General features: G+C 35.8%; 2 protein-coding genes across 2 annotated transcripts; both read right to left on the bottom strand.

Moving 5' to 3' along the window:
- Positions 1–445: 445 nt before the first annotated feature.
- Positions 446–5,235, bottom strand: LOC132103764 (uncharacterized). The gene is made up of 7 exons (XM_059508857.1): positions 5,040–5,235; positions 4,877–4,941; positions 3,204–3,385; positions 2,773–2,885; positions 2,621–2,685; positions 2,349–2,527; positions 446–930 (listed from the first exon to the last, which is right to left on the bottom strand). The coding sequence occupies exons 1-7, from the start codon at positions 5,040–5,042 to the stop codon at positions 839–841; spliced, it is 699 nt and encodes a 232-aa protein (XP_059364840.1). The 5' UTR covers positions 5,043–5,235; the 3' UTR covers positions 446–838.
- A 31-nt stretch (positions 5,236–5,266) lies between these two features.
- On the bottom strand, positions 5,267–6,689 carry LOC132103778 (putative cyclin-dependent serine/threonine-protein kinase DDB_G0272797/DDB_G0274007; the record flags this gene model as incomplete). The annotated part of the gene is made up of 2 exons (XM_059508873.1): positions 6,596–6,689; positions 5,267–6,390 (listed from the first exon to the last, which is right to left on the bottom strand). Coding segments are annotated over exons 1-2 (1,218 nt in total), but the record flags the coding sequence as incomplete, so codon positions are not given.
- Between the last annotated feature and the right edge of the window lie 5,050 nt (positions 6,690–11,739).

Genomic DNA, 11,739 nt, shown 5'->3' with positions numbered 1-11,739 from the left:
GCCTGTTTTCATCTCTGGTTGTAGATCATTAAACCTTGTTAAATTCCTTATTGTATTTCACCAATGCATCTATTCTCTCTAGCCTATCTGCAACATATTTTCTCATGTTCCTCATCTGCGCTAGTATTTCAGCCTCCATATTTTTATTGGTTCAGCCTTTACATTTCGAGTCTGCCATCAAATAGCTGCTTCATAACATGGCCATTTCTGAGGTGCCACCACTGAAAGTGTCGATAGGGTTTCTGTCTATGTTTCTTTAAAATGTTCAGTAATCTAAATGAAGTACATATGATCTAAAGATGCCTAATTAAAAGTTCATTATTTTAACAGAATTGAGAATTGTGCTGAAATTGTGCATTTTTTATTTTATATTTTCATCACTTTTCTGAAGAATCAATATTATCATAGCATTTCAGCAAACTTTAGATTTTTAAAACCTGTGTACTGTATTTATGCATTTAATAAAATCTGACAAAATAGAACAGTTCTTGGAATCAGTAATCCATTAACAATAATATAAATAAAAAAAATCAAACATACAGTAAGTGAAATCTGTGAAAACATGCATGTACTTTTATATAAATTATTATTTGACTTTATTTATATAGTTCTTTATACAATACTGTTTGTTTACATACAGATACAGAACTGATTCGGAATCCACTATAGTAGATCTAGTTTAAAGTGCTCAGAATAGAATTATTAAAGTTTGTACTTTCATTGCTACTCATTAAGTAGCATCAGTAGCTACATTTATCCTTAAGTTGAGTCCTTCATTTGGTCAGGCGTGAAAGGCAAGACCCATCTGAATCAGTTATCTTGGCGTGAGTGGTTAAAGTCAGTGAATCCATGGAACCAGAAGTGACACCGCAACCAGGAAGGAAGCGGTCATCATACTGATGCTGCTGCTGACTTCAGCTGATGAAAATTCTGCATTACAAAGAGAAGAAAACAGACAGAAATCTCATTCGCTGACCTTGAAATTTTGCCTGAAGCAAAAACACTACAAGTTTGAACTCTAAAAATCCATGTGCATGTTCATATTAGTGGTTATTCTCTGTGTAAAAAAAATAAACAAACTGTAATTCCTGGCTGATGTTATTAGCGATAATGGATCTATCTTCTGAAATGTATTTGTGGTAAATAAAAACCTAAAAGTGTACATGGATGTGAGATTGTGTATTTTTGTCGTGCAATAACCTACATAATAATGCAAGGCAGTTTGACTTGAATTTGAAATGTAAGAAAATGTAGCATTTTATCTATTTAAACAAATATAGGGTCCAGTTTTGACATTCTGCTAAATGCAAGTAACTTTGCAACTACTTGTCAACTTGTTCTACTAACCATAAAGGGTTCTGTCGTTAATTACTCACGCTCATATCACTCCAAACCCATAAAACCTTCACCTTCTGAATACAAATTAAAATATTTTTGATAAAAGCTGAGAGCTCTCTGACTCTGCATAGGTCAAGGCACAGAATCCTAAAACATTTAATCAAAAATATCTTAATTTGTGTTCTGAAGATGAACAAAGATATGGAACGACATGAGGGTGAGTAATTAATAACAGAATTTTCATTTTTGGGTGAACTATACCTTTGACATAAGAGTTTATGATTAATCTAATGACAGTTCATTGAAGTAGCTGCAAATTAATGATGGTTGGCATGCAGTTGCAAAGTTACTTGTAGTTAGTAGATTGTCAAAAGTGGACCCAAAAAAGTGCGCAGCTGAGTGAAAGTCCTCACCAAAATTTTGGCTCTGCAAATGTATGTTTTTTAGGACATGCTTACATGCTAATATCTCAGGTTTTATCATTGATACCTTATTCTGAAATTCAACAGATCTTGTATTTGAGCTAGTAGCCACAAAGATTACATTAGACTGGATTGTGAATGGAATTATCTGCAGTGATTCCACAACAATGGAACTGATCACAAATTGCACAAAACCTTCTATTTGAGGCGGTGAGCAAAGGCCTCCTGTAGCCAAACGCAGTGGAGAGATACAAGAATTCATCGATTCGCTACAAGAGGCCTGTGTTCAGCCCACAGAGCCATGTGAGACACTTTTTTTATGAATGAACTTTTTATTAAACTTCTCATGTACCGATGGAGTGCAACGCCCGCTAAGTTGCATAAAACGGCTTGTAAGATCAAAGACGATTTAATAACTCCAACTGACTTCGTCTGAAAGAAGAAATTCTAGGATGACTTCAGGGTGTGTAATGTATGGTTTAATGATCACTTTTGGCTGAACTATCCCTTTAAGCCCTCTCTGAGTGCCTAGAGTGCCCTGACGGTACCCTCTGATACAGAGTAGAACATTTTAAGTGAATCACTCACCTGTTCCATTGATTATAATTGAAGAAGTGAAGATCTGGAAGGGTAACGTGTTGTTTCTGGCTGCTCGAACTATAGTGTTCATTATCTGGGTGCTATTGGGTAGAACAGCGTCCGTTCCAAATACAACATCCATGCTGTTTCGGATCTTAGGCACACTCCTTAATTTTACACCAGCATCACTGGAGAGAGTTTGGAATCAAGATTCATCAATGAAAACTTTGTGTCATGTTGAATCAGCAGCTATATTCAAGAAAGCACCAGTGTATTCATACCTAAAGTTTGTTACAGATATGGTGCTGAATGACTTAGGGTAATCAGCCAGGAAAAAAGGTTCAAGCTGTAAAACAAGAGTTGTTTGTCAAAATTGGCTTTCTTTTGTAAAAGCATGTTTTGCATAATTCATAAGAAGACAGGTCACACTCACCCCTGTTTTAATCAACGAAGCCCTGTTCTGAAATTCAGTTGAATTTTTATTTGAAAGAGCAGCTACAAAGGTTCCATTGGTGATGATGGTCAGTGGAATTATCTGCAGTGATTCTAGGCAAGGCAAGGCAAGTTCATTTATATAGCACATCTCATAAACAATGGCAATTCAAAGTGCTTTACATAAAAGAAAGTAAAATAATCATGAAGAAAAATAATCACAAAAAAAGCTATTTGAAAATGAATTTAAAAAATACTTATTTAAAATGAATTTAAAACATTTTAAAAATATAAAATGAAATGAAGATACCTGCAATGATTCTACAAAAAAAGTAATATTTGATATATAAAGAAAATGTAGTTGCACAAAACCTTTCTAGATAAGTTAACATAGTAAATTCTTAGAAATCTGTCAGATCTAAATCAACTTACTAATGACAGTAATAGAGGTGGGATCAAGGGGGAGGTTGAAGCTTGAAGTTGGATTAGTAACTGCTTCTTTTAGAGTCTCCACAATGTCTGTGTTGCTGGGGACTGGTTCGGTGGACGCTTCACTGAACACTAACTGAACCTCTGCCTCTACGTTTGAGTCTGCCTTTGTCCTGGCAACAGATCTGGAAGAAAAGGTATGTTTTACAGTATATATTTACATTCATACATATTATCTCAGTGTTGGTTTGTGATGCAGAAATGGGAGAAAGTATTTATTGATTTATTGATTTATTTATCTTTTTATGTATTTTAAAAAGTTTTTTTTTTTTTTTAACTTGACACATAAACAGTTTGAAAAGCTAAATAGATGTAAAGGGCAGAAGAAATTACCAGATTATGTGCTGTTGACAGTAAATTACTAATATATATATATATATATATATATATATATATATATATATATATATATATATATATATATATATATATATATTTATATATATATATTTATATTTATATACATACAGTACAGAGCAAAAGTTTGGAAACATTACTATTTTTAATATTTTTGAAAGAAGTTTCTTCTGCTCATCAAGCCTGCATTTATTTGATCAAAAATACAGAAAAAAACAGTAATATTGTGAAATATTATTACAACTTAAATTATTAGTTTTCTATTTGAATATACTTTAAAAAAATAATGTATTCCTGTGATGCAAAGCTGAATTTTCAGCATCATTCCTCCAGATTCAGTGTCACATGTAACATCAGTCGATCACATGATCATTTAGAAATCATTCTAATATTCTGATTTATTATGAGTGTTGGAAACAGTTCTGCTGTCTAATATATTTGATGAATAAAAGGTTAAAAAGAACTGCATTTATTCCAAATAAAAAAGAAACATTTCTAATAATATATATTCTAACAATATATTTTCTTTACTATCACTTTTTATCAATTTAACACATCCTTGCTGTATGAAAGTATTGATTTTATTTAAAAAGAATAAAAAAAAAATACTGACACCAAATTACTGACCAGTAGTGTATATTTTTTTTTACAAAATATTTATATTTTAAAAACATAGCTTCTTATTTTACTTTTTATTCATCAAAGTATCCTAAAAAAGTATCACATGTTCTGAACAAATATGAAGCAGCAGAACTGTTTCCAACTTTGATAATGAATCATCATATTAGAATGATTTCTAAAGGATCATGTGATAATGATCCTAAAAATTCAGCTTTGCATCAGAGAAATAAATGATAATTTAAAGTATAATACCTTTATAAAACAATTATTTTAAATTGTAATAATATATCACAATATTACATTTTCTGTATTTTTGATCAAATAAATGAAGGCTTGATGAGCAGAAGAAACTTCTTTCAAAAACATTAAAAATAGTAATGTTTCCAAACTTTTGGTCTCTACTGTATATATATATACAGTATACATTTTGATAATATTAAGTTTAAGCTTTCAGTATTTAGCCAAGGGAGCGTGGAAACTGATCAAACATATTATAGTATATTGAATCCATTGTTAATTGCTTTGGATTAAAGTATGTCAGATGCATACATTTATGGAAGGCATGATGTGTAAATTAAAATGTAGACCAAATTAACAAAGTAATAATTTTACGTAATGAATCAACATTTTTAACTTACCTGAAACCAATCACAATGGTCCTGATGAAACGAGGTCCAAACTTTTTGCTATAGATATCATCAAACTGTGAAAACATTAAGTCAGGTTTAGGATTTTATTTTATTTCTTCTAATATTTTATGAAACAATTACATTTATCTTTGCAAATGCTTCAGGCACCTACCATACTCTCTACTTTTATGGCTAGTATTTTAAACTCCGGAGTTTGAGGGTTTGACAGTGCTGGAACAAACACTACTATAATGATAATCTGTATGGCAATAGTTGGCTGAGGACGTGCTGGTGCTGTTGTTGTTGTTGTTGTTGTGGTTGCTGCTGTTGTTGTTGTTGTTGTGGTTGTTGTTGTTGTTGTGGTTGATTTTGTTGTGGTTGTTGTTGTTTTAGGATTGGCTCTAGATGTGGTTGTTGTTGATGCTGTTGTTTTAGGGTTGGTAGTAGATGATGTGGTTGTGTTTGCAGCTGCTGTTGTATTAGGATTGGCTGTAGATGTTGTGGTGGTTGTTGATGCTGTTGTATTAGGATTGGCTGTAGATGTTGTGGTGGTTGTTGATGCTGTTGTATTAGGATTGGCTGTAGATGTTGTGGTGGTTGTTGATGCTGTTGTATTAGGTGTGGCTGTAGATGTTGTGGTGGTTGTTGATGCTGTTGTATTAGGATTGGCTGTAGATGTTGTGGTGGTTGTTGATGCTGTTGTATTGTGATTGGCTGTAGATGTTGTGGTGGTTGTTGATGCTGTTGTATTAGGATTGGCTGTAGATGTTGTGGTGGTTGTTGATGCTGTTGTATTAGGATTGGCTGTAGATGTTGTGGTGGTTGTTGATGCTGTTGTATTAGGATTGGCTGTAGATGTTGTGGTGGTTGTTGATGCTGTTGTATTGTGATTGGCTGTAGATGTTGTGGTGGTTGTTGATGCTGTTGTATTAGGATTGGCTGTAGATGTTGTGGTGGTTGTTGATGCTGTTGTATTAGGATTGGCTGTAGATGTTGTGGTGGTTGTTGATGCTGTTGTATTGTGATTGGCTGTAGATGTTGGGGTGGTTGTTGATGCTGTTGTATTAGGATTGGCTGTAGATGTTGTGGTGGTTGTTGATGCTGTTGTATTGTGATTGGCTGTAGATGTTGTGGTGGTTGTTGATGCTGTTGTATTAGGTGTGGCTGTAGATGTTGTGGTGGTTGTTGATGCTGTTGTATTAGGATTGGCTGTAGATGTTGTGGTGGTTGTTGATGCTGTTGTATTAGGATTGGCTGTAGATGTTGTGGTGGTTGTTGATGCTGTTGTATTGTGATTGGCTGTAGATGTTGTGGTGGTTGTTGATGCTGTTGTATTAGGATTGGCTGTAGATGTTGTGGTGGTTGTTGATGCTGTTGTATTAGGATTGGCTGTAGATGTTGTGGTGGTTGTTGATGCTGTTGTATTGTGATTGGCTGTAGATGTTGGGGTGGTTGTTGATGCTGTTGTATTAGGTGTGGTTGTAGTTGTGGTTGTAGTGGCTTTGGTAGTTGTGGTGAGGTCCCTTACTGTTGTGAGAGTTTAGTTGTATTGTAGAATATGGAAAATAAAAACAAATGTTTAGAAAAATATCTCAAGATTTAAAGATTAAACGCAAGATTTTAAAAAAGCAGTGCAAGAGCTTTAGTTAAATAACAAAACAGACTAAAACAGAACGCATTGTAAATTATTTTGAATGATATACTGATAATGTTCGTTGTTTGACTTACGTGTTACTGTGGTGATATTGAGAGTGGCATTAGCTTTCATAATAGTGTTTACGATCTCTGCATCATTGGGTAAGGTTCCAAATGTCACATTCATATCAGTGATGATTGACCCCTTACTACAGAAGGGACAGAGAAGAGAGAATCATTGTCATTTTTTTAAATGCAAGGCTCAGTACTGAAACCACCTAGGCTATAGCACTTTTGGAGTGTTTATGCAGCTTGGTTTGGTTTGCTGTAGCTTTCTAGTGGCATCAAATTGTTAGTTTACCCCCATCCCCCCCCCAAAAGAAAGAAAATTATGTCATTGAATACTCACCCTCATGTCGTTCCAAACCCTTTAAGACCTTTGTTCGTCTTCGGAAGACAAATTAAGATATTTTTGACAAAATCTGAGAATTCTCTGTCCCTCTGTAGACAGCAATGCAACTGCAATGTCCCCAGGTCCAAAAACATAGCAAGAACATGCACACAAAAATATTCTTGCATCTGTGTAAAATTAAGGTTGAACCACCGATGTCACATGGGCTTGTCACCGATGTCACCGATGTTCTTGCTATGTTTCTGGGTCTGGAAACATTGCAGTTGCATTGCTGTCTACAGAGGATTAGAGAGCTCTCAGATTTTATCAAAAACATCTTAATTTGTCTTCTTAAAATGAACAAAGGTGTAAATAGCTTTCTAGATTTCCCTGTAAACCAAAGATGAAAATGAAATGTTTTCATAATTAAATGGATGAAATGCTCACCGGAACTGAATAACTGCTAGTCCTTTGAAGGAGGGCGATGCATTTTTAAACAATGGTGTCAACTGCGGAAAATAGAATGTCACTGTCAGGTTCAATATTTAGTCATCGATTATGAATTAACCAAAGATTTTTTTATTTTTTTTTGTTACGTCTACAGGTCTTTTCCTGTCTTCACCTAGTTAATCTCAAGCAAGCAAGCCGCACAGATGCTACTGATATATCTCTCTTTTTTTTCTTTTTTTTTCAGAGCTGCTCTTGAAAGTCAAAATGAAAAGTTTGGTTGTATATTGACATTTCTTTTTAAAAATTTTAACATTTATTGCTAGAATTCTGTATTAATGTCCTTCTTTAACATTTAACAGTAAAATTCATAGTGCATTTTGGAGTAATTGTTAAAATGCAGCATATTAACATGTACACCAAAGCATCAATAAAATAAATTTGCACTGGAGTAAAGAATAATGTACATTAACGTCTATGTGGGGTGCAGTTAGTTTGGACTAGTGTTGGGCAGTACCTAGTTACTAGTAATGCATTACTGTAAAAATATTTATTTCCCAGGTAACTAGTAGTGTAACTAATTACAGATAAAATGTGAGTAATAATATTACAGTAAAAAAACCTATCAATTTTCATGACATCACCAATGCAGCAAGTTAGCTTAGTCTGAAGATGGAGAAGTCCACATCATACAGAGGCTGGAAATACAGTCAATATTTAATGTCACACATAAATTGTGAAGTGGTACTAAGAATAGGCATATATCTGTAACTTTCATGGATTCACAGACTGCAAGATATCAAAGCACTTTGGGCAATTCTTTAATGCCAATGTAATTAATTGTTTCTAGCTGAGAGTAATAGGTAAAGTCATAATATTACTTTTGAAAGCAGTCACTACAATAGTAATGAGTAATATATTATATTTTCAGTAACAATCCCAAAACTGGTTTACACTAATATCTACATTCTTCAACGTACCGTATCATTGACTTCTTTTTCTCTGTTTTTATATGCTTCTGAATCTGGATTTGACAGATCAGAGACAAAATTCCCACTGCTGGAAAAGCTAACAAAAACTGTCTGGGTTGAGTCTGGGGTTGTTGTTGATTGAGCTTTGGTTGTGAATGTAGATGTAAGTTGTTTTTTAGTTGTTTCTGTAGGAGGGGCTGTAGTTGTTAGCAGAGTTGCAGTTGTAGCTGTGTTCGATCTAACAGTCATAGATTCAGTTTTTGCAGTTGTAGGTGAAATTGTTGATTCAGGTTTTTGTGTAGACTTGGCAGTTGTCGTAAACAGAGTTTCAGTTGATGTTGAACAGTGTTGTATCAGCTGTTGTGTCACTTTTAAGCAGAATTGAGTCGTTTGTGTAGCTGAGCTTGATGTCACAGTCATGTTTGTTGTAAACAAAGTTGAAGGTTGAGCTGTACTTGTTGTAGGTAGGGATGTTGTTGCTGTCTGCGTTGTGGTGCTGTGTTCAGAAGTAATTGATTGTTTTGTTGTAGATGATAAAAGAGTTGTGGTTGATGGTTCAGCCATAGATGTAAGTTGTGTTGTTGTTGTTTCTGTAGGAGGGGCTGTAGTTGTAACCTGAGATGTAGTTAAAGGTGAGTTTGCTGTAACTTCAGTTGTAGATTTAGCTGTATTTGTTGTAGGTAGGGATGTTTTTGATGTCTGCATTGTGGTGCTTTGTTCAGATGTAGTTGATTGTTCAGTAGTAGATGTTAAAACAGTTGTGGTTGTTGGTTCAGCTGGAGATGTAACTTTTGTTGTTGTTTCTGTAGGAGGGGCTGTAGTTGTAACCAGAGATGCAGTTGTAGGTGAGTTTGCTGTAACTTCAGTTGTAGATTGAGCTGTAATTGTTGTAGGTAGGGATGTTGTTGCTGTCTGTATTGTGGTGCTTTGTTCAGATGTAGCTGATTGTTCAGTTGTAGATGTTAAAACAGTGGTTGTTGGTTCAGCCGTAGATGTAAGTTGTGTTGTTGTTTCTGTGGGAGGGGCTGTAGTTGTAACTCGAGATTTTGTTGTAGGTGAGTTTGTTGTAACCAGGGTTGTAGATTGAGCTGTACTTGTTGTAGCTAGGGATGAGGTTGATGTCTGTGTTGCAGTGCTTTGCTCAGATGTAGTTGATTCTTCAGTTGTAGATGTTGAAGCAGTTGTGGTTGTTGGTTCAGCCGTAGATGTAAGTTGTGTTGTTGTTTCTGTAGGAGGGGCTGTAGTTGTAACCAGAGATGTAGTTGTAGGAGAGTTTGTTTTGACCACAGTTGTAGATTGAGCTGTACTTGTTGTAGGTAGGGATGTTGTTGCTGTCTGCATTGTGGTCCTTTGTTCAGATGTAGTTGATTGTTCAGTTGTAGATGTTGAAGCAGTTGTGGTTGTTGGTTCAGCCATAGATGTAAGTTGTGTTGTTGTTTCTGTAGGAGGGGCTGTAGTTGTAACTTGAGATGTAGTTGTAGCTGAGTTTGTTGTAACCTCAGTTGTAGATTGAGCTGTACTTGTTGTAGGTAGGAATGTTGTTGCTGTCTGCATTGTGGTGCTTTGTTCAGATGTAGTTGATTGTTCAGTTGTAGATGTTGAAGCAGTTGTTGTTGTTGTTAGTTCAGTTGTAGATGATGAAGCAGTTGTGGTTGTTGGTTCAGCCGTAGATGTAAGTTGTGTTGGTGTTGTTTCTGTAGGAGGGGCTGTGGTTGTAACTTGAGATGTAGTTGTAGCTGAGTTTATTGTAACCTCAGTTGTAGATTGAGCTGTACTTGTTGTAGGTAGGGATGATGTTGATGTCTGTGTTGTGGTCCTTTGTTCAGATGTAGTTGATTGTTCAGTTGTAGATGTTAAAACAGTTGTGGTTGTTGGTTCAGCCGTAGATGTAAGTTGTGTTGTTGTTTCTGTAGGAGGGGCTGTAGTTGTAACCAGATATGTAGTTGTGGGTGAGTTTGTTGTAACCTCAGTTGTAGATTGAGCCGTATTTGTTGTAGGTAGGGATGTTGTTGCTGTCTGCATTGTGGTGCTTTGTTCAGATGTAGTTGATTGTTCAGTTGTAGATGTTGAAGCAGTTGTGGTTGTTGGTTTAGCTGTAGATGTAAGTTGTGTTGTTGTTTCTGTAGGAGGGGCTGTAGCTGTCAGCTGAGGTGTAGTTGTAGGTGAGTTTGTTGTAACCTCAGTTGTAGATTGAGCTGTACTTGTTGTAGGTAGGGATGATGTTGATGTCTGTGTTGTGGTCCTTTGTTCAGATGTAGTTGATTGTTCAGTTGTAGATGTTAAAACAGTTGTGGTTGTTGGTTCAGCCGTAGATGTAAGTTGTGTTGTTGTTTCTGTAGGAGGGGCTGTAGTTGTAACCAGAGATGTAGTTGTAGCTGAGTTTATTGTAACCTCAGTTGTAGATTGAGCTGTACTTGTTGTAGGTAGGGATGATGTTGATGTCTGTGTTGTGGTCCTTTGTTCAGATGTAGTTGATTGTTCAGTTGTAGATGTTAAAACAGTTGTGGTTGTTGGTTCAGCCGTAGATGTAAGTTGTGTTGTTGTTTCTGTAGGAGGGGCTGTAGTTGTAACCAGAGATGTAGTTGTAGGTGAGTTTGTTGTAACCTCAGTTGTAGATTGAGCCGTATTTGTTGTAGGTAGGGATGTTGTTGCTGTCTGCATTGTGGTGCTTTGTTCAGATGTAGTTGATTGTTCAGTTGTAGATGTTGAAGCAGTTGTGGTTGTTGGTTTAGCCGTAGATGTAAGTTGTGTTGTTGTTTCTGTAGGAGGGGCTGTAGTTGTCAGCTGAGGTGTAGTTGTAGGTGAGTTTGTTGTGACCACAGTTGTAGATTTAGCTGTATTGGTTGTAGGTAGGGATGTTGTTGCTGTCTGCATTGTGGTGCTTTGTTCAGATGTAGTTGATTCTTCAGTTGTAGATGTTGAAGCAGTTGTGGTTGTTGGTTTAGCCGTAGATGTAAGTTGTGTTGTTTTTTCTGTAGGAGGGGCTGTAGTTGTAACCAAAGATGTAGTTGTAGGTGAGTTTGTTGTACCCAAGGTTGTAGATTGAGCTGTATTTGTTGTAGGTAGGGATGTTGTTGCTGTCTGCATTGTGGTGCTTTGTTCAGATGTAGTTGATTCTTCAGTTGTAGATGTTGAAGCAGTTGTGGTTGTTGGTTCAGCCGTAGATGTAAGTTGTGTTGTTGTTTCTGTAGGAGGGGCTGTAGTTGTAACCAGAGATGTAGTTGTAGGTGAGTTTGTTGTAACCAAGGTTGTAGATTGAGCTGTATTTGTTGTAGGTAGGGATGTTGTTGCTGTCTGCATTGTGGTGCTTTGTTCAGATGTAGTTGACTGTTCAGTTGTAGATGTTAAAGCAGTTGTGGTTGTTGGTTCAGCCGTAGATGTAAGTTTTGTTGTTGGTTCAGCCGTAGATGTAAGTTGTGTTGTTGTTA

This window comes from Carassius carassius, chromosome 24, assembly GCF_963082965.1.
Source record: "Carassius carassius chromosome 24, fCarCar2.1, whole genome shotgun sequence".
Classification (NCBI taxonomy): domain Eukaryota; kingdom Metazoa; phylum Chordata; class Actinopteri; order Cypriniformes; family Cyprinidae; genus Carassius; species Carassius carassius.
Note: the sequence above shows the minus strand (reverse complement) of the source record. Positions and strands in the feature narration are given on the sequence as shown.

Bases quoted from the DNA above. Each gene is read 5' to 3' on its own strand.
- LOC132103764 (XM_059508857.1), bottom strand. The intron at 2,886-3,203 runs GTAAGTTGATTT...TGCCTTGCCTAG, and splicing joins CACCTCTATTACTGTCATTA to AATCACTGCAGATAATTCCA. The intron at 2,686-2,772 runs GTGAGTGTGACC...CTTGTTTTACAG, and splicing joins CTTCGTTGATTAAAACAGGG to CTTGAACCTTTTTTCCTGGC.